At 46.2% G+C, this 21,646-nt stretch overlaps 1 protein-coding gene across 3 annotated transcripts in view; it reads right to left on the bottom strand.

Annotated features, from left to right (window-relative positions):
- Positions 1-21,646, bottom strand: part of SMYD2 (SET and MYND domain containing 2) — a 68,806-nt gene that overhangs the window by 20,457 nt on the left and 26,703 nt on the right. For 2 of the 3 annotated variants that reach the window (XM_049868082.1, XM_049868081.1), the window contains exons 3-6: positions 14,204-14,314; positions 11,328-11,388; positions 10,516-10,640; positions 2,830-2,897 (exon numbers count right to left, since the gene is read on the bottom strand). In XM_049868082.1, coding sequence (XP_049724039.1) covers positions 2,830-2,897; positions 10,516-10,640; positions 11,328-11,388; positions 14,204-14,314 — 365 coding nt within the window. Of the gene's footprint in view, positions 1-2,829; positions 2,898-10,515; positions 10,641-11,327; positions 11,389-14,203; positions 14,315-18,078; positions 18,211-21,646 lie in introns of all 3 variants that reach the window. The other variant, XM_049868083.1, reaches the window with a different exon arrangement.

Raw genomic sequence — 21,646 nt, 5'->3', positions numbered from 1 at the left:
CTGACATGATTTCAGCCCAAAGGGATTTTTCCCCCAATTAAAACTGCCGGAAACTGGGGCTCGCACCCCTGTGGGCACGCACATCCATACATGTAATTGCTGTGGGGGCTGGTGCACCTTCCTGGCACCGTTTCCTTTCGTCTTCAGGAACCAAAGCCCCTCCTGTCTGTCCCTAGAATGTGAGAAAGCAGAGTGGTTGCCATGCCTGGCCAGGAGCAAGCTGTCCCGGGTTTGGGTAGTCAATGATGCTATGGACAACAGCGGAATGGTCCATCTCTAGCTCCAGGGGCCACAGTAAGGTGTCCGGCTAGCCTGTGCCCAGGACAAACATGCAGTGATGTCACTGTCTTGGTCCTTGGGGACCTGCACTATAGCCCACCTGACTTCTTGGCAAGTGTCTAAGGGTGAACCAGGCCCTAGGAAATCTAGTTGGTCAATGCATCCAGGGGATAGTTTTATAAAAGGAAAAGCAGACCACTAGGCCCATCGTATGGAAGATGTGTTCAGTACTTCATTTCAAGACAGACTCGTGGGTATCTCTTTAACAAAAGGGGGAAATGTAGTAAGGCAAAGGGCCCAAAACAACTCATGTGCATGCAGCCACAATTCTCTTGGCAATTGCTGAAGAGGATGAAAACCTCAGACCACATCACTCTTCATCCTGCTTTTAGTCTTTAAGGCTCTGTTACGTATTCAATTGTGCCCCCCTCCCCGAAAAAAAAGATGTGTTGGAGTCCCGGCCTCTGCTGGTGAATGTGACCTTGTTGGGGGAAACAGGGCTTTTCTTCGCAGATGTTATCAGGTAAGTTAATGAAGTCGCACCTGAGTAAGGTGGGTCCTAATCCAAAAATTTTTTTTAATTTTTTATTGTGCTTTAGGTGAAACTTTACAGAGCAAATTATCATTCGACAGTTTGCACATAAATGTTCCACAACTTTGGGTGTATTCCCCTCAGTGCGTCAGCACTCTCCCCGTTTCCATCCTGGGTTCCCTGTTTCCTTTCAACTGGATTTTCAATCCTTTCCTGCCGTCTCATCTTTGCTTTTGGGCAAATGTCTTTTTGATCTCGTGTAATTGATTGTTGTAAGGAAGACACTCCTTGCGAGTATCAGTGTTTATTTTATGGGCCAGTCTATGGTTTGCTGAAAGGTGGGAATGGCTCATTCTCTGGGAAATGGCTTCAGTTTCAGGTTAGAAGGGTGTCTTGGGGCCACGGTCTCGGGGGTTCCTCCAGGCTCTGTCAGACCAGCAAGTCTGGTCTTTTTTGCGAATTCAATTTTTTGTTCCATACTTTTCCCCCACTCTGTCCAGGCCCTAATCCTAATTCCTAAGAGAAGGACAGAGACACAGAAACGGACACGCAGGGGTAAGATAGCACGGGAAGCCCCACGACAATGAAACAGCACCAGGGGCTACAGAAGCTGACAGAGGCAAGAACAAGAGATGGAGACAAGAGACGATTTCCCCTGAGCTGAATAAAAAAAAAAAATTTTTTTTTTGTTTGACAGAGAGAGCATGACCCTGGCCACGCCCTGAATTTGGACTTCCGGCCCCCAGAATTGCGAGACAATAAATTTCTGCTCTTTAAAGCCACCTACTTCATGGTGCTTTGTTCTGGCAATCCCATGAAACCAAGCAGACACTGGGAGCAGAGACCACCCCCCCCCCCAACCGCCAGCGTCTGTGTTAGCACTGGGTCGTCATCACAGGCCCTCTATGGTGGGCCTCCACATTCTCTGCTTCACTTTCCTTTTCCCAGAGGCAAAAATCCCAAAGAGCCTTCCCCCAAAAAGTACTTCTTTCCTTGCTGTCAGAAGTCAAACTGCAGATGACACCATTTTGGCCCCGAGGGCAGTTATAGGAGGTGTATAAACTTTTCTGTTCTCTGGTTCAATCCAGCCTGAAACAGCTGCTCACATGACATAGCCCTGTACACACTCTTCCGTCTCTGACCTGTATGGTGCACAGAGCGTGGCTGCAACAAACAGACACGCTAGGAGCCAACGCTTCATCCATGGCAAGCACGTGGGTGATGAGGGTCCCCACACGCGTCAACCTAAAGCCGAGACTTCTCTTGTACAGAGAAGGTGACATTCCTTTGGGTGGGACTAACGTCCAGTGTGTAATTCACACGGGGTGTAGGAGGGGCCCCTTTGCTCCATCTATGAAGCCAGGATTTGATTTCAAGGGACTGAAGCATTTTGGAAATATCCATTCCATCAAAAAGACCATGGCAAAGCCATTCTTGGTGCTCCGTTGAAGTCAGAGCTACAACCATCTCCATCTGTCAGCTGGCTAGCCGTTCCTGAATTACCTGAGTACTCCTGAAGCAGAGAGAAAAATACCACAGTTCTTTGAAATTTTTCTCTAGTTCATTACCCTCCCTCCAAACTGCTGTTTCTGGACTGGTATTTTTCAAAAAGAAGAGACGAAGAAGAAGCTCATATATTCTCTATGCAAGCCTGTGGTCAATTCTTGGTTGGCAATTAATGTTTCACACTGAGTATAAAAAACCCAAAGATTTCCGGAATCACAGATACGCAGAAAGCAAACTTCCCAGCAGGACGCGGGCTGCGTCTTCTAGGCACACCATAAAATGTTCTTTCAAAACAGCTCTCTGCCTGGCAGGGTTCCACAAGCAACTGTTCTCTTAACCACTCCCTTCAGATCCTTGAGTGCAGGGAAATATTTTGAAATCTGGCAGAATTAAAGAGCTGTCTTAATTCACTTGGAGTGTTATGTCTGCCACATGCAGCTAGGTATGTTATTTAAATATCAAAAAAATCAAATTAGTGTTAAATTAGTAAAACGAAGTCAAACTCAACCTACTCAGGAAATATTGCTGATCCCACATGAGAAAGTTCTTCATCTTCAATCGTGAAGCCATTACAGTTAACCTGTGTGAGAAAGGGGAGAAAGAAAAAAAAATGAGCTAAAGTTTCTCTCTGGATAGGAATCATTTAATTTTGACCTTTAACAAATTACCCAGGAAGATGTTCTGGTTTAGTGGTTTTAAGACCTATCTTGCTGACCACGGTACTCTTTCTACAATTTGGCCATCAGTCCCAGGTATGAACAAACAAATGTACAGTTAGAGCTGAAGCACCCCTTAGTGTGGTCTACCCACCGAGCTACATACAGTGATCCACGAATGCCACTGAGAGCCCCAAGGCTCCACGGGCTGAAGCCTGCGTATCTGCATGGAGTCAGGGTACCTGAAGTCTGCGTATCTGCGTGGAGTCGTGGTACCTGAAGTTTGCATATCTGCGTGGAGTCGGGGTACCTGAAGTCTGCGTACCTGCGTGGAGTCAGGGTACCTGAGGTCTGCGTATCTGCGTGGAGTCGGGGTACCTGAGGTCTGTGTATCTGCGTGGAGTCGGGGTACCTGAGGTCTGCATATATGCGTGGAGTCAGGGTACCTGAAGTCTAGTCCCAATCATGCTACGGATCTGTAACCTGGTCCTGAGCCCCTCACCAAGTCCTTCACTCCTCAATTCTCTCCCACTGAGGAGCCACTTCATCTAGTGCCTGTCCCCTAAGGTGAGGTGGTAAATGCAAAAATCCCTTATCCATCTCATCCAATGACTGTCCATCCCCTCCAGAGGCAGATGGACCGAGGGCCTGAGGCTCAGGAACTGAGACCTTGTGGTCCGTGTCTCAGGCAAACCAACTATCAGCCACTTGGTCATCCTTTGAAAGAAAACGTTGCATAGAACGATATCAAGGGCTACCCTCATCATTTTGGAAGCCCAACTTAGAGCTAAGCTGGCTGAAAACGAGGAATCCAAACCAAACCTGTTGCTGTCGAGTCAGTTCCAACTCATAACATCCTATAAGACAGAGTAGAACTGCTTTCAAGGAGCGGCCAGTGGATTCAAACTGCTGACCTTTTGGTTAGCAGCTGAGCACTTAACCACTGCACCACCAGGGCTCCGTAAAATGAGGAATATGCATCCTCAAATTCTAGACTGTTCAATACATCCATTCCTTCCGCAGACATTTATTGAGAGCCCTTACATGCCAGGCACTGTGGACAGAAAGATGAACAGGCCAGAATCTGTGCCCTCAGGGAACGCCCAGGATACTGGAAGACAATTCAATGGGTGTTCTCTACATGCATCTAAAATTTCACAGCTGGACGGGAACTCTCTCCCTTCACATTTCAGATGATGAAACCGAGGTCCAGCGAGGAACGGAGACCTGAGGTCACAAAACGAGTAGCAGGCAAAGGCAGAGACCCCTGCTTGTCCCCCTGTGCTGAGAGGGCTCTGTCTATGACGCAGGGACGCTGGACTGGAACACTGTCTTCACACCTGGAGACCCCCCGCTGGTCCATTTCAGGTCCAGCACCTGCTGAGCATGCGCTCTGGGCCAGACGGTCAGCCACATGCTGCGCTACTCACCACCTTCCAAGCCTGTTAACGGAGCCCTGGTGGTGCAGCGGTTAAGTGCTACGGCTGCTAACCAAAAGGTCAGCAGTTTGAATCCGCCAGCCATTCCTTGGAAACCCTATGATGCAGTTCTACTCTGTCCTTTAGGGTCTCTATGAGTCAGAATCTACTCAACGGCAACGGGTAAGCCTGTAACACTACACTTGGCTTCATTATAATCCATTTGACAGATGTGGAAACTGAGGCTCAGGGAGGTTCAACGATTAAGTGACTTCTTTAAGGCCACACAAGGCAGAACAAGAGTCAGAATTCAACTAGATATTCTGACAGCCCAGCCTGGTCTCCTCACACCATTCTGGGTTTCTCCTAAAATTGCTCTGGTCCACTCAATGTTGATATGGCTTGTTTTACTTAAAATTAACAGGCTCATGGTAAAGGCATGCAGACCTTGCTACACAGGAGAGTAAGGGCTGTGATGGCTGGACCTGCAATGTTTACACCTCAACACAGAGGAGAACAGGGGAGGCGGCTGTGGGTTAGTGAAAGAGTCCCAGCCTCTGAAACCTGAGGCAGCTGGGCGTTCCTAAGCAGATGGCTCAGCATACCATTAGCCTCTGTGCCCTCTTCAGGCACCTGACCTACCTGTGTTCAGGACATGGATCAATGGCCATCAACCAGCATGAGCTGAGAGTACGTTAGGATTTAAGAAAATTTGCTGGCACACCAACTCTGTGTCCCGCACCTCAGCGGGTACTGAGTGAGCACACACATATACAACCTCAGAACAGACGTGAGCGCGCCTCAGCGGTGTCTGGTGCCCGTGAGATGACAATGAACATTTGCAGAATGAAAATAATGAGTGAATTTTAGCAACAATTTTCAGAACTGATCGAGGGACAGACAGCTCCTGATTAATTCCAGAGGGTGGGGTGGGGTGGGGTGGGGTGGGGTGGGGTGGGGTGGGTGGGGTGTGATTAATTACTTTTGAGTGTTGCCCTTCTAGCCAGGGGCTTTTAACTCCCTCCCAGGTGATAGTGTGATAGAGTAATGGTGGCCTACCAAGGGGATTGGTCAGTTTTTCCTTAAAAAAGCACCAATTCCAGAGCAGGTAAGAGGGTCCTACCACCACCAAGGAGGGAGACATCAAGAGAGACCCTGTAACAGGAGGCTGCATAGTGGGCTTCCTGGTCCACGGAGAGAGACAGCTGAGTGCCTTTAAGCAGAGGCGGAGGGCCAGGGAGCGGCATGCTCACAGCACGGCTGGGAAGTGACTGTCCGGGTGGAAGACAGTCTCCTGGGTGTTCCTGAGCCTGAAGTCCCTAATAAGCCCCATAATCGTGGTGTGGTAAGTTCTGTGTGGCCACTGTAATGAATAATCAAACCCAGCAGAGAAGCAGACAGTGCTGTGGGAGGGACGGTTGGTGTCAGAATTGGTAAAGATGGCTGAGACGGGAGGCTTGTCTGGCCTCTGCCTCATGGGAGTCAGCCTTGTGCTATGATCTTGGTTTTCCTTCCCCTTTGTGGGGCTGGAGGAAGTCAGACACCTCTGTGGTGTTTCTGCAGGGGGGCTGCTTCTTAGTCTCCTCCCCTGACGCCAGCCCAAATGGGTCAGTTCTCTGACCCCAGATTCCTTCTGACATGAGTGTGTATGACCATCAGCCCCTTCACTGCCTCTCCTTCCTCCTCCTCTTACTCGGGAAGTGTGTGCGGTGCTCCTTCATTCGCAAAGGTCCCTGTAAGCACAAGTGTCACTACTGTTCCCTTCTGGGAGGCAGTGACCGTGTTGAAGCCAAACTGCATGGCAATTAGCTTGCCAGCTGCCCCTCCCTTTAAAATATCCCTAGAGAAGAAAAGTGAACTTGCATATTAAGACAAATGGGCCACAGTCCTTTGTTTCAAGTCAAATCAGGTGTAAGAGCCTTGCTAAACATATAATTAGCATTTAGACTAGATGGAAGCTGCACACCAAAAATATGCTTCCCATCACACAGTATGTTCCCAGGGATTAAAAGGCACCTCAATGCTGTTGAAGGAGTGTAGCCACCTGTGGCGCACCTGTGCTGGGCCGCGGTTCACCCACAACCCGTCCCATGCCCAGAGAGAGGGAAGAGCTGAGGCTGGAAGAGACAAACACAGCTGGGTGCTCAGAGGCAGTGCCAGGGGGTGGCATGGCACTGGAGCAGGACTTCGTTTGTTTGTTTTGAGCTTTCTTTGGGGATATTGAAGCCCCTTTTGAAATGTGGAGACCCTGGTGGCGTAGTGGTTAACATCTCAGCTGCTAACCAAAAAGTTGGCAGTTTGAATCCACCAGGCGCTCCTTGGAAACCCTATGAGGAAGTTCTCCTCTGTCCTACTGGGTTACTACGAGTAGGAATCGACTCGACAGCAAGGGGCTTTTTAAAAAAATTTATATAAGAAAAAATGATGCGTTTGTGCATCCATGCGTGTGCATATACACCTACACACACAATCTCAGGACACTGTGACTTGATACATTAGAAGCAAAGTCTATAAAGGCATTTAGTCAGCCTTCATAATCCACAGGTGCCGTGCTTGGGAACTCGCCTGTTGTTGTTGGGTGTCATCAAGTCAATTCCAGCTCCCAGCAACCTCACGTGACAGAGTACAGCTGCCCCACGGGGTTTTCTTGGCTGTAATCTTTCCAAAAGCAGATTGCCAGGTCTTTCTCCTGGGCCGCTGGATGGGTTCAAACTGCAAAACTTTAGGTTGAGAGTTCAGCATTTAACTGCTGCACCAACAGGGCTCCTTGCAAATTCACCTACTTGATAGTTTATTCCTAACCACAACCTCAATACTCATGGCACTTTGCCGTTCACAAAAGGCACGGAGTGGTGAAAACTTCGAGTCGCCCGACGCGTGCGTTCCCAGCTGAGGTGGGACAGGGTGGCACCGGCCTTCTCGTTTCGGCCCTCCACCGTAGACGCGTGTCCCCCTCGTGGTCTGTTTACCGCCAGCTTTTCTGTGTTTCTGTGCTTTTCGCTGGTGATGTCACCGCTTACAATGATCCCCCAACATAGTGCTGGAGCACATCTGGTGTTGCTAAGCGCAGGAAGGCTGTGGTGTGTGCGCCTCGTGGAGAAAACGTGTGTGTTAGTGTGTTAGGGAAGCTTCATTCTGGCCCGAGTTACGGCGCTGTTGGCCGTGAGCTCAGTGTTAATGAATCGACAATGTATGAGGTATCTTTAAATAGAAACACACACAAAAAAAGGTTATGTATTGATCGGCTGACAAAAATATCGTGATGGGAAGTTGGCAGGAACCTAACCTAGAATTTCTCTCAGGAACAAGAGCCCGGTACGTGCTGATCTAGCGTCGGAGGCGGCTTTATACAGCACAACCGTGGCAAATACCAAGAACACCGTGGATGTTCTGAGTCAGTCCAAACCTCAAAGACTCTGAGCCACTTTCCCCACAAATGTACTTCTACTTGTGGGATCAAATGCCTTGATTTGGGATGTGAAAATATGGTCCCATGTCTCCACGGCAACACTGAAGTCCCATCAGCCTGCATTATTACTGTGCTGGAGGAAAAGCCAGCTGCTTGCCAGTTAGGAGTGAAGAGAAGATGCCTTACATTTACTTCATCTCTCCTGCTTTCCCACATAACCATGCCTTATCCAGTCCAGAAAAAAATAAATCAAGTATCCACTTCTCAAAAATTTTAAAAGGAGGCAATTCCTCGACTTTCTATTGTCACCCAAATCTACTATCTTAGGACCCTTAGGAAACTGTGGTATAAACCAGGATAATTTTACGAAAACCAGGATAATTTTACGAAAACCAGGATAATTTTACGAAAACCAGGATAATTTTACGAAAACCAGGATAATTTTACGAAAACCAGGATAATTTTACGAAAACCAGGATAATTTTACGAAAACCAGGATAATTTTACGAAAACCAGGATAATTTTACGAAAACCAGGATAATTTTACGAAAACCAGGATAATTTTACGAAAACCAGGATAATTTTACGAAAACCAGGAAGGCATTTCATTACTTTTCACTTCACAAGCATAACTTTAATCCATTTTGTTTTTATAAAAAAATAGCACTTTTTTCTGATTTTAAGTTATACCATAGCAATATGTCTGTATAAACATAAGATCCATAAAGGAATGGGCTGAATGATCAGCAGTGTCCAATGAGAAGCAGAGACTCATTTCTGCCCCTATATGTGTAAATTTTTTTAAGTGGGAGGGTTGTAAGTGCTTTTTACCTTCTTTTTCATATTTCTTTAAGTTATACTTGCTCAATGAGAAAATCACCAACAAAGAAAAGCAAGCTTTCCCCACAACTCAGAAGACACTCAACTGTGAACTTCCACTGAATCTTTTTAACTGTGGGTGTGTTTTCATCACACACATTTTTCACCCTGCTTTTACACTAATGTTACCATCATCATTCTCCCACGTCTCAGAAATTCCCAGAAACAATTTTTAAAGGTTACGTAACTTGCCACCATTGTATGGCTCTGTTGTAATTTATTTATCCAATCTACTACTGCTGGCCATTTCTAATATTTCCTTTTTTTTTTTTTTTTTTGGCTTTTGAAAGAACCCAACTTGCATGTAAATGTCTGTCCACAATCTCTGATTATTTCCTCAGGACAAATTCCTGGAAATGGCATTACTGGGTCAAAAGGATTACATAGGTGATACCACTGTCTTCTCAGGAAAAAAAAAAAAAAAAAGCTGTTCATAGCCAAACTCTTAAACACACTGGAACACTGAAGGTGCCAGCAGGGGAATGTAGCTACCTGCGTTCATGGAACAGTATTCCAGGACTCCTCTCTGAGACGGCCACCTTCAACGAGGTGCAGAGCTGGAAGGGAACAGGCCTGGCTGTGTCAGGGAGAGAATTCCCATCTAGCAAGTCGGGTCAACAGGAGCAACCTTCACAAGGAACAGGAAGATGGACACAGCCAGGCCAATTGCAGCCGACGGTGACCCCTGCGGCCTCCCTCCTCATGTTTCATTGATGCCCAAGCTTGGGCCCTTCCAAGTCTTTAATCACTTTCCAGTTACTCTTGCTTAGAAGCCTCTCTAATTTTTCATTATTTCTGGTTTCGGTAAACCTGGGATTCTCTAAACAAGATCTCTTAGCCATTGCCAGGGAAGACATCCCACTCCTAGGCCCACTCGGGCTCCTTTCTGTGACAACTGTCTTTAGGCAATCAGATAGGGCCTCCCTCAGTGGGGACCTGGATAGTCTCTGCTTTATCAACACAGTGTTGGTAGGAGTCCAGGGGGAAAAAAAAGATAGGAAGACATTTTCTGTCAGAACAGCAGACTTATGAAAAGTAAAATTTAATTAAAAAAAAACCCAAAAACCAAACCCACTGCAGTCAAGTCGATGCCAACTCATAGCAACCCCATAGGACAGAGCAGAACTGCCCCATAGGGTTTCCAAGGAGCAGCTGGTGGATTCAAGCTCCCAACCTTTTGGTTAGCAGCTGAGGTCTTAACTTGTACCACCAGGGCTCCGAAATTTAATATAGTCAACTGCAAAGGGTTCACTATATTGACAGCAATGGGTTTTTTTTTTTTTTCTTCAAAGGGTCTTTTTTTTTTTTTTCTTTTTTTTCAGAGAGCTGAAAGTATGCAATGGTCCCTGGGTGGTATAAAGGGTTTGTGCCCAACTTTTTTAGTAACCTAAAGGTTGGTGGTTCAAATCCACCCAGTGACACCACAGAAGACTTGGCAATCTGCTTCTGTACAGATCACAGCCCAGACAGCCCCAGGGAGCAGTTCTACTCTGTAACATGTGGGCCGTCATCAGTCAGGATCAACTCAGTGGCAATGGGGTTTTTCTTAAACAGGCAATAGAACTGGGTCACTGGGCACTCATTTGTTCTCATAAACTCTGAGGCAGGGGCAAATTTTCTGTGCTCAACTCATCAGGGAGGACCAGCCCAGAGAGGAAGTGGGTCTGCTAGAGATTACCTAGCAGGGCTACACAAACAGGGTCAGACAGGTCAAGAGCCTTGTCATCAAGTGGATGCCTTCATTCCACTTCCATTCATCTTCACTGAGCCCATGCTGGGATAGGGCTCAGAGAAGAAAAGGCTAGAGGGTGTGTCACCTGAGGCTGGAATTCTTACCTGTGCAAAAAGTACTACCAGGCTCTCGGTATCGGGAAATTCTAGGTGCTTGGAGTAAAAGTGATGGAGAGCAGCAATGTCACTCTGGATCAAGTCCTTCTTCTCATTGTCTAACTTATCCAGATCTGCGGGTAAACAGTTCAATCCATTACTCACCAGAGAGAAAACCCTGGGTTCCTAGCTACCTCCTTCTTCTCTTCCTGTAACTGACAAAGAAGAGACACCCCCTCCCCCCTGCCGCCCCAGGGAGCACCAGTCTAGATGGCAAACCCTGGGGCAACAAAAACATGCCATTTCTTTCCTGCCTCCCTCTGAAAACTGGAAGTCACTCAGGATGTGAAATTTCAACTGACCACTAGCCGTGAGGCCAGGAATGGGTGGCTATGACTGACAAGCAGCCTCAGTCCATCTGGGGCCCCCAGTTGGCCCCAGAGTCTGTGCCACAGTCGGGCAATGAGGCAGCCCCTGATCTAAGGCCTTCCAGTAAGGACATCAGCTGTTTACAGTACTGCAACTCAGCAAAGACCCAGAAATACTCAGCGAGCCAGTTAGGGATGCCATATTTCATCCTGCAAGTTCCTACCTCCCTTAATTATTTCCTAGTAACCCTGTCAAATCAGGAAAAGAGTTAAATAGAATGTTTTTTGGAAACAGCATTTGAGCCAAAATAAAAACAAGTCATTAGAAATCTCACCACTGCTCCCCAGTGCCCAAGCTGCCTTCTTTCTTCCATCCTGACTACTCCACATGACATTTACGGATAAAATGGCTCCCCAGCTGGGTGGAGAAAAAGGTGCGCTTTTAGGACTTACGTGATTCAAACTCCTTGACAGCTAATAATTTCTCTGATGGTGTTCTCTCTGGGTGGATTTTCTAGTAATTGGGGAAGAAATCACACAGATGCAGGTTTTACCAATGAGTGCAAAAAGTAGCGCTTTCAACTTTTTAATCAACATGAAGGAAAAAAAAAACAATATATTGATATTACTCAATGAAGTAAAGAAAGCTACGCAGGGAGTCCACAACTTGGGCTGTGACAGCATTTCCCCAACACCCAAATTCAAAACACGCTTTTAAAATCCTTTTAAAGTGTCTGTTGTGAGCCTGCTCTCGCCATGTTCCTAACACCTGATAATGCTATGCACACAGTAGGCTCAAAAACCTTGTTATGGGAATGAATTAGGGCTGGAAAACAACTTTTTAGGGCCCTTACTTAAAAGGACTATGTCTACAGACCAACCATCCTATTTATTATTTCTCCTTCTAAAAAGGAACAAAATCAAACCCCCCATCCATTTTATACTTTCTTTAAGCATAGACTAAAATGATCTCAAATTCTGTGTTTCAAAAAGACCCTTTTGGTTGTATCTGGGAGCCCAGATTCACTTTAAACGTGTTTCTGGCTTTGTTCTAGACACCCCAAGTGCAGCTAACAATAGTAAACCTGCCAGGCTTTGAGAACATGAATAAACTTGGTGTTGACAAGAGTTCAAAAGCAGAGCTCAAGAGCTGGCCTGAGGCCGTGTCTTTGTAATCTGGCTATTCAATTTGGGGATACAGGTGGTCTCACAGGGCGCACTCACCTCCCTAGTTAACATGTTAAGCTTCCCCTTGGTAGTTTCGTAGCCTGTCTCCCCTAATCCTTTGCAAGCCACTAGAATACAAATGGTCTGTTTTTTTAATCATCGACTCCTGAGGAGTTGAAAAGGTGGTCTGGTAACTTTTCATTTAAATTGACTATTAGTAGTAGTAGAAGTATAATTATAATAAAAGTTGAATGAAGCTCGCATAAACTCATCAGCACACTCAGACTCCCTGGTAGTGCCAGAGCCTTTCCACAGTTCTTTTGTGGGGCAGAAATCTTCCATTCACAGGACGCGTCTCTACAAGACTAATAAGTCATCTTTTCATTCAGGAAAGTACACCAGGTTCTTCTAAATTCTTAACCACAATACTATAAATAACATTAAGAAGTCGGGACGGCGGGGAAGGAAGAACCAGCAGATTGGGCACTCCCAACCCTCCTACAATGCTGACATGCTCCCCCAATAATGGCCCAGTCACCCCGTTTCCCCTGGCCCTTTCCATCTATCCAAATACTGTGCATATATTTAAAGGTAACTGCTTTTAAGGATCTGAAAGTTAATTGCTCCTCATTCAGGCAAACAATTCTGACTTTATGGTCTTACTCTGCAGGCAACCCTTCAGTGGCTTTGATTACTCTGAGCTGGCAAAGTGGCATTTCAGAAAGCACCTGACCTGAGCTGAATATAGTGGAATCATGACCTCAGGGTTCTGAAATGTTCTGCCTCTGCGGATGCAGCCCAGGATCCTAACTTGGTCTGGGGAGAGATACACGCTAATCATGACCGTCCCATAAGGACAGAATGCTTCTAAGGGCGGAGAGAGAGGTAGGGGGACGGAGGAGGTGAAATGTTAGCTTTAAAGGGTTTATAGTACAGAGGCCTGGTCCCAACCTCTATTACTAGCCAGAACCTCTGTGGAGACAGCCTTCTAAGCTCCAGGCAGGAGCCCTGGTGTTGCAGTGGTCAAACACTCAGTTGCTATTCGAAATGTTGATGGTGTGAACACACGAGCTGCACCACGGGAGAAAGACGTGGCAGTCTGCTTCCGTAAAGATTTACAGCCTTGGAAACCCAATTGCGACAGTTCTTTTCTGCCCTGTGCAGTCACTATGAGTCAGGATCAATTCAATGGGAGTGGGTTTGCCAGCTTATTTCACTATATCACACACGGACAAGTCCTATGCATTTTCCTACCCTCTTTTCATTCCAGTTTTTTCATTCCAGTCCTTCCAGAGACCAGGTGTCTGTAATTATCATGTGATCAATGAGTACTAACCAAGCAAGGGGGAGACTAGTTAGTCACAGCAATGTTCAGTCCTAGCATCATTATGGCTAAGATTGTTGATGGTTATCATTTGTCCCCACCAAGGGTACCTCTGTCTTTTCTCTGCCCCTTTTTTTTTACTCTCTTCCCAACCCCTCTTGCTCTATTTGGACTTTTCCACGCTTTCTCAACTCCTCTGCATATGTAATCCCGGTGTTGCTCATGGAAGGACAACTAAGGAAGGGGACAGGGACACAGAGTGTCTGCAGGGGCATTCTGTGACAGAAAGGAGGGCGGGAAACAGCCAAACACTTCTCAGACCAGCCTGCTACCCTGTCAAGCTCTTATGTACTTTGAGCAGGTTCTTCACGCCTTGAAAGGCTGTTTTTCAATGCAAACCTCTCCCCTCAAAAGCTCAGAATTTCACCCTCCTGGGCGAGTTTTGGAAACCCTAGTGGCGTAGTGGTTAAGAGCTATGGCTGCTAACCAGAAGGTTGGCAGCTTGAATCCAACAGGTGCTCCCTGGAAACCCTACGGGGCAGTTCTAATCTGTCCAACAGGGTCGTTATGAGTCGGAATTGACTCGACAGCAATGGGTTTAGTTTTTTTGGTTTTGGCCACGTTTCTGGCCTCGGCTAAGTGACGCCCTTAATGCATAAAGCAGACAGTGATCCAGCCGGAGCCTCTGTGTTTTTTCCTCTCCTTGTCCATCTGGATGTCACAGGAAATGAGTCCAAGGATGTTTAACAGAGATGGACACCACGGATCAGTTACTCATCTTCTGACCTTTAAGGAAAAAAATAATAAAACCCATTTGAACATTATCCTATTTTCTCACCTGTTTGGCCAGAATCCTTGCTGTTAGCCTGACAGTCTCCGAGGGGTTCCAGTTCTCCCCAAAAACAACCATGGGAGTGCACTCCAGTTTGTGCATGGGCCAGTCTTCTCTCTGGGAAGATGACAAACATTAACAAAACACGGGAATAAAGCGCAAGAAGAGTGGATGACGTACGTCCTCTTAGTTAAGGTCAAGTGAAATATGTTTCCTTTTGGAAAACATGAGGCTGTTCACCACAGCTAAAGATACAAACATCTTTTAAGATAGATGTGATTGTGTTGTAACCCTGACTCAGGCCTGACCAAGGTTGTCGAAGTGAGAAAAGTTGCGTTGTGTTTTTTCATCAAACATCTCGTGTCTTCCGCGGTCCTTGATTACTGCAAGCAGCAGGTATACCGTCCCGTCATCTGTCTGCACGTCGTCGTGTGGTGGGGCGAGTGAGTGGCTTGGGCAGTAGCTGCTGGCTTGGCTCCGCTCCCTGCAGCCCTGCTCTGGCTCTGGTCTCACGTCAGGGCACATAACTGAAAGGTGACTTCCACAGTAACTAGTCCCATCTCATAGGCTATAAAGGAGCTCAAATAAGGGCTTTCTCAAGGGCCCTTAAAGAGTCAGGCAAGGGCAACCACTGGGAACAGTTAGGAACAGACTTTCCCATTCTTTCTTTGATAAAATGGGAAAGCTGTGTTCCTTCCGATCACGGATCTGAAAGCTTTTCTGGCTCAAGGAGAGAGGAGAAGAGCATGCTCTCGTTCCTGAACCGTGCCCTTGGCTGGGATGGGGAAGACTGGGGAAGGAGAAGGGCGTAATGGTTTTCAAGGCCAAGGGAAGAAAGTGCTTTCAGGAGCAGGGAGTGTTGATCATGCCGGTGCTGGTCATGACTGGGAATTGACTTGGCATCATGGAGGTCATTGCTGACTTTGATAAAAACCCGTTTGGGTGGAGTGATGGGGGTGGGTGAAGGCCTGTTGGAATGGGCTCAAGAGAGAATGGAAGGAGACACAGGAAGTGGGAGGAACGGGACATTCATCCCTGAGAGGGATGAGGGACATCTGCATATTGATGGGAGTCCTCACTCATTCTCACAATGGGACTAGGTCCTGTTCAGTTCTTCCTCAGCCTCCTTGTCTCAGGAAATGGTAAATCCATTCTTTCAGTTACTCAGCCCAGTAACCCTGGGTCATCTTTGATTTTTCCCTTTCATTCTTACATTCAATTCTCTGGAAAACCCTTGGTCTCGGCCCTCAGGATGTATCTAGAACCTGATCTCTTCTTCTGCCCCCACCATCCTGCCCTGTTGCAACCCCGACATCCCTCACCACGGTGACTGCCATCACCTTCTACCTGGATCCCTGCTGCTGCCCTTGCCACCTCCGGGACTATTCAGTGGAGCAGCCAGAGCGGTCCCATTAAACAACACTCAGAACATGCCAGTTCTCCACAGCAGTCTCCCTGCGGTTCCTTGGACACGCCAGCCATGCTGTTGCCTCAAGGCCCTTTGTACTTGCTGTATTTCCTGGCAAGAACCCCTTCCCCAAGATATCCACATGGCCCCCACTCTCACCCTCCAAGCCTCTGCAGGAATGAATGTCACCCTGTCAAGACACCCTACCTACAAGAGCACTTTCTCCTTCACTCCCCCTTTCCCTGCTTTATTTTTCTTCTTAGTACTCCTCACCCTCTGACACATTACAGCTTTGGTAGATTTTTTTGTTTGCTTTTGTTTAGTATCTGTCGCCATCATTAAAATAACTTAGTGTGTCTTATTCACATCTGTAACCCCAGGACCTGTAATAGTGGCTGACATTTACTAGGTACTCGATAGAGTTATGGAATAAATGAAGATACCCCTCGACCCCCGCCCTCCACACCAATCGCAAGAAGGAAGGACACAGTGTCACTCAATGATTCCACCCAGTGCGTGCCACAGCCCCTTGGCTCCAGTTCTGTGCCAAGATGCTCTGCAGGGTTAAATAACACTACGCTGAATATAACTAAGAGCTGGGAGAGAGAAATGACAAGATAGATGCACCAGGGAGAGGAAGAGCTGCTCTTCGCCAAACCTGAAATGAGAGCATGGTGCTGAGGCACAGAGGAGCAGGCAGGTCCAGTTCCCTCCCCAGCTGCAGAACAGAGGAAAAGACAAGGAGGGCATGAGGACAGTTGAAGGATGTAGGGACCAGCAGCTGGGGACTGACAGATAATTCAACAACCACTGACAAGTGCCCAGGATGACCCAGGAATTCTCAGAAAAGTATGATTTAAGACATGATCTCTGTCCTTGAACGGCCTTCAGGCCGTGAGTTTTCTGAGTTACGGGTGCTGTCGTTGTGTCTAACGACAACAGTAAACACCTGAGAGAAAGAAGGAGCTTAACATTAATGTTTACTAATATAATGAATTTTATTGTTTATTTATTGCTATAGTTAATCTATCAAATACCATTAATATAAAACTAATGCAACTATAAAGAAAAAATGATATTAGTGTTTATTAATATCAGTGTCCTCAAAGGGAAGGGAGCTAACCACAAGCAATACTCTGGGAGGAAAGCAGAGGGCTGCCAAGTAGATTTCTGGACTGGGCTTAGGAAACCTGAATTCTTATCCCCGCTCTGCAGCAAAGCAGCTATGTGACGCCAGGCGGGCCTCTTAATCCCTCTAGGCCTGTCTCCTTGGCTGTAAACAACCTGATCCCTAAATTACTTAGCAAGTCTAGAATTCTGAGTCTACAATTTTACACCTTCTGCCAGTGATAATCGGCTACAAAGCTTGAAGGCTACCAAACAGTAGGACCTGAGCTACGAAGGACCAGGCATTCATGCATTCTCAGAGGGTCCTGGCTAGAGCCCCCTTCCCCAAGTACACAAGCTGATCCACAGAAATCCCCGAGAGCAGTGCTGGGCACACAGTTAGCTCTCAAAAACTGCTGGGCACTGTTCACTTATTGGTTCATTCATTCACTCCACAAGCCCTGCCACTGGACCTGTGGGGGGCGGGGGAGGAGGTTTTCACCTTCAATGTGGTTTATGACCTTGTCAAGAGACAAGACAAAGGTAAGAGTGCCTAACATTTGACACAGCCCCACAGACAGCGGTTAAGCCAGGTAGCTGGACAAATTTAGAAAATGCAGAATGAGTTCTGTCAAGGGAAACTGACCAGAGTAACAAGTGTTGGCTTTCTTTCTTGAAGGTGCAGTAAGGGAGGGGTGGGGTATAGCACTGCTTAGCTTTAATTGTAAAAAGAAAGGAAAACAAAAGGATAGCATCTGGTAGAACTGTTAGACACGTTTCAAAACCAACTCAATAACCTTCTTCTATCATAGAGATGAGATGGGTGGGGGGCAAACAGGTAAGCGCTGGACTACTAACCGAAAGGTTGGCCCTCTCGGAAGTAGGGCCTGGCAATCTGCTTCGGACAGGTCACAGCCTTAGAAACTCCATGGAGCACAGTTCTTCCACTCTGTACACCCTGGGGTTGCCATTTGTCCAAATTGACTCGATGGCAACTAACAACAATCATAGAGACTCCACACACTTTAGACAACCTGACAAGTCACTTGCCCTACTTTTTTTATCCTAAGAAACAAACAACCAGACAACAAAATTGAAAAAAAAAAAAAAAAAATGAGGGTAATCTGATGAATATGCATGAATGCTATCAATTAGTAGTTTTGTTTGTGAGTATTGATAGTTTGGGGGTACACAAAATGATTTTATAACACTTTATACTTTTTAAAACATTTTTTTCAGTTTTTCTAAGACTTTCTATTTTCTTCAAAATGCAATCTAGATAAAATTTTATGTAAACGAGGATTCCATTTTCCAGTAAAAAAAAAAATACCCATAGAAATCCAGAGCAAGGGTCAGAAAGGCTTACACCAAAGAGTTACTGGTGGTTTTCTCTGGGGAAGCAGCTCTTTCTGTTCTTCTTTAGCAGATTCTCTTCTGTCCTTTCTGGTTTTTCCATAATGAGCACAGATTTTCTGGTAATAAACTTCAGTCATCAAATCTATATGAAAGTAAGATAAGGGATTTTTGGCACGGATGGTCCTCTTTTAAAACTTCTAACTCCTTTTGGCCAGTGGAGTAACTACTCTGAAGGACTTTCATTTTGTGCATGAACAAAAATGCCTAAGGATGTATAAAAAGTTGCAAAATTATCTCATGATGCACCAACATTTCTGACACTGAAAGAAAGGAGTGTTTTGTTATCGTTTTCTGCTAAAGAAATGGTGTGTCGCCTTTCTGGATAAGGAGATTGGATTTTATCATGAAGCTCCTTTTTCTAACTTTAGCATTTGGTGTTTCTAATCAATGCCTTTGAATTATGGTGTTGGGGAAGAATATTGAATAAACCATGGACTGCCAGAAGAACAAACAAATTTGTCTTGAAAGAAGTACAATCACAATGCTCCTTAGAAGCAAGGGTGGCGAGACTGCGTCTCACATACTTTGGACATGTTATCGGGAGGGATCAGTCCTGAAGAGAGACATCATGCTTGGTAAAGTCGAGGGACAGTGAAAAAGAGGAAGACCCTCAATGAGATGGACTGACAGTGGCTCCAACAATGGGCTCAAGCATAACAACGACTGTGAGGATGGCGCAGGACAGGGCAGTGTTTGCTCTGTAGTACACAGGGTCACTACGAGTCGGAACCAACTTGACAGCCTCTAACAACAACGTTGCTCTCCTGGAGCTTTTCAAACAAGCACAGTCTACTTGTATATGTGTATGTGTGAGTTCTTAAAATGTAGAACAGTAAGGAAATCTCATAAGATTCCTGAGGTACCACTACCACTATCTTCAAGCGGGACAGTGCAAAAAAGATCCAGTACCTGCTGACCACCTCACACAAAGATGGAGGATGCCGCTGAGCCATCACTAGGACATACGCTCCGTTTTACCTTCCCAGGAAGCATGTGACAGCTGAGCTCAGTCATTCAGACTCGCTTGTTCCCTAATGGTGACGTTCAACATGGAGAAAAAAGTCGTCCAAATTTAAGATGCTTCCAAAGTCTGGATTAAGAGACAAGTGAATCTAACCACGACTGGACACATGACTCAAGACCCACTCGCTACCAAACCAAACCCAGTGCCGTCGAGTCGATCCCGACTCATAGCGACGCTATAGGACAGAGTAGGACTGCCCCATAGGGTTTCCAAGGAGCGCCTGGTGGATTCGAACTGCTGACCCTTTGGTTAGCAGCCATAGCACTTAACCACTACGCCACCAGGGTTTCCTACCCACTCCCCACCCACAAAGGTGACATGGTCATGTGAGCATTTATTAAATTTTTTCTTCACTTGAGTAATTTTTTTAGTCAATGACACATCTAGAGTCTTCCCGTATCTTCAGTCTTTCACACATGCTCTTTCTGTCCCCATCAGGGGATGTCTCTTCCTACTTTCAAAAGCACACTCATTAAACCCATTTGCTGCAGTTACTTAGCAAAAATAGGTTTTTTCTATTGGTTACAGTTGAGAAATATACCCCAGAACATTCAGTGATTATACAATAACATCCTGAAACTCTTAAACATGACATGGTACAATTTAATAAATCTAAGCGACTTAACAATATATTTAGCTTTCCAGGCATATTTATAAAAATAGATTTTGTTAAAACCCGTAGGTTACAAAGTAATAAGCCTTGGTAAAAAGGCAGTTGGTTTCTTTTCTATTCTCCCCTTTATCCTTTTAGGCATTGTCAGTTAAAATCTCTCCTCTTGCAGGACCACACTGCGACAAATGAACTGAGAGGGAAGTAAAGAGAACAAAACAGAACCAAATTGTGTAAAATAAAGAGAATCCTAATGCAGTGGTGGGCTCGAGGAGGGTACACACAGGGCCTGGGATTTGCTAAGACGTCCTGTGCAGAGGGAAGATGCGACTCTGAAGAACGAAAACATATCTTAGGGCTCCTGGAGGCGTTTCTGGTAAAGACAAGGGCGCTGGGGGAGGCTCTTCCCTTTCACATCCATTAAAGCCCACCTCCATTTCTCCGACATATTCCCATACAGGGGTGGCCCAACCAGTAAGCACAGCATGCACCGGCTTGCACTGAACAAGGTACACATGGACTTAACTGTATTTACTTGCTAATCCGTGGTAAGCAATTTCACATGGTTCTCACCACATCATCGATGTGGTAGGAGACAGGTGAAATTGTGCACTGCAGACTAGGGGGAAGGCACAATGGGGCCTGTGCATACCTTGCTTGGGGCCCTGGTGGCACAGTGGTTAAGATCTTGGTTGCTAACCAAACGGTTGGCAGTTGGAATCCACCAGCCTCCCCTTGGAAGCCCTATGGGGCAGTTCTACTCTGTCCTATAGGGTCGCTATGAGTCCAAATCAACTCGATGGCAACGGATTTGGTTTGGTGGCACCTTGCTTATTGGGTAACCCATCCCTGAATCATGCCTGCTCTCCTAGAGGGCCCTGGATACTCCCACGCACAGTGTTGTAAGGTACTGAAAGCACTCCCTAGCAGTTTGTACAAGTCTAGTCCAGCTCTGCCACCGTGTGGGAGGTCACTGAACCACTCTGGACACTGGTTTCTTATCTAATGACGGGTTTGGACCAGGTAGCCTCTGTTCCAGGTCAACAACCTGCGGTATGGTCCTTAGCACCAAGGACTGCAGGTGGGTGAGGTCCTGCTTTGAAGAAGGCCCAGTTAATTGCCAGCAGCTGAGCACCACGCCTTCTTAGGTGGAGAACCACGCCAACTACCTTCATCGCCTCTCTTTGTGTGACACTTTTTATCCTCTACTTTGATCCCATCCAAGTATTACCTTAAGCTCAACCCTGAATACATTTTTATCTGGAGCAAATGTCTGGTTCCTCCCTAATGATTCCACATGTGAAGCCCTTTACGTCCTCTTATTTCTAGCCACTTTTTTTTTTCTTTTTTAACCTTATGACTGCTATGTCTCATTATCTATCTTGGAAGAAGTGCAGCCAGAGTGCTCCTTAGAAGCAAGGATGGTGAGGCTTCATCTCACATATCTTGGACATGTTACTAGAAACAACCAGTCCCTGAGAAGGACATCATGCTTGGTAAAGCAGAGAGTCAGCGGAAATGAGGAAGACCCTCAAGATGGACTGACACAGTGGCTGCAAAGATGGGCTCATGCATAACAACGATTGTGAGCAGGGTGCAGGACCAGACAGTGTTTCGTTCTGCTGTACACAGGGTCACTATGAGTTGGAACCAACTGGATGGCACCTAACGACAACAACAATGTATCTCATTATAATAATACAGTGTCTCACACTCATTTAGTTCTTCAGTATTAAAGGACGCAAAAACCTTAATGGCCATTAGCCTCTTCCCTCAGCAAAAGGATACAGATCAAGCAAAAATGAAACTTACAGGTCAAGCCCAGCCTCCCACCTCTGGAAATAAGAGGCTTCAAGAGTTGTATCATCACCTGTGATTAGGAGG

This window comes from Elephas maximus, chromosome 24 (assembly GCF_024166365.1).
Source record: "Elephas maximus indicus isolate mEleMax1 chromosome 24, mEleMax1 primary haplotype, whole genome shotgun sequence".
NCBI classification, from domain to species: domain Eukaryota; kingdom Metazoa; phylum Chordata; class Mammalia; order Proboscidea; family Elephantidae; genus Elephas; species Elephas maximus.
This window is presented reverse-complemented; position numbering and strand designations above follow the sequence as displayed.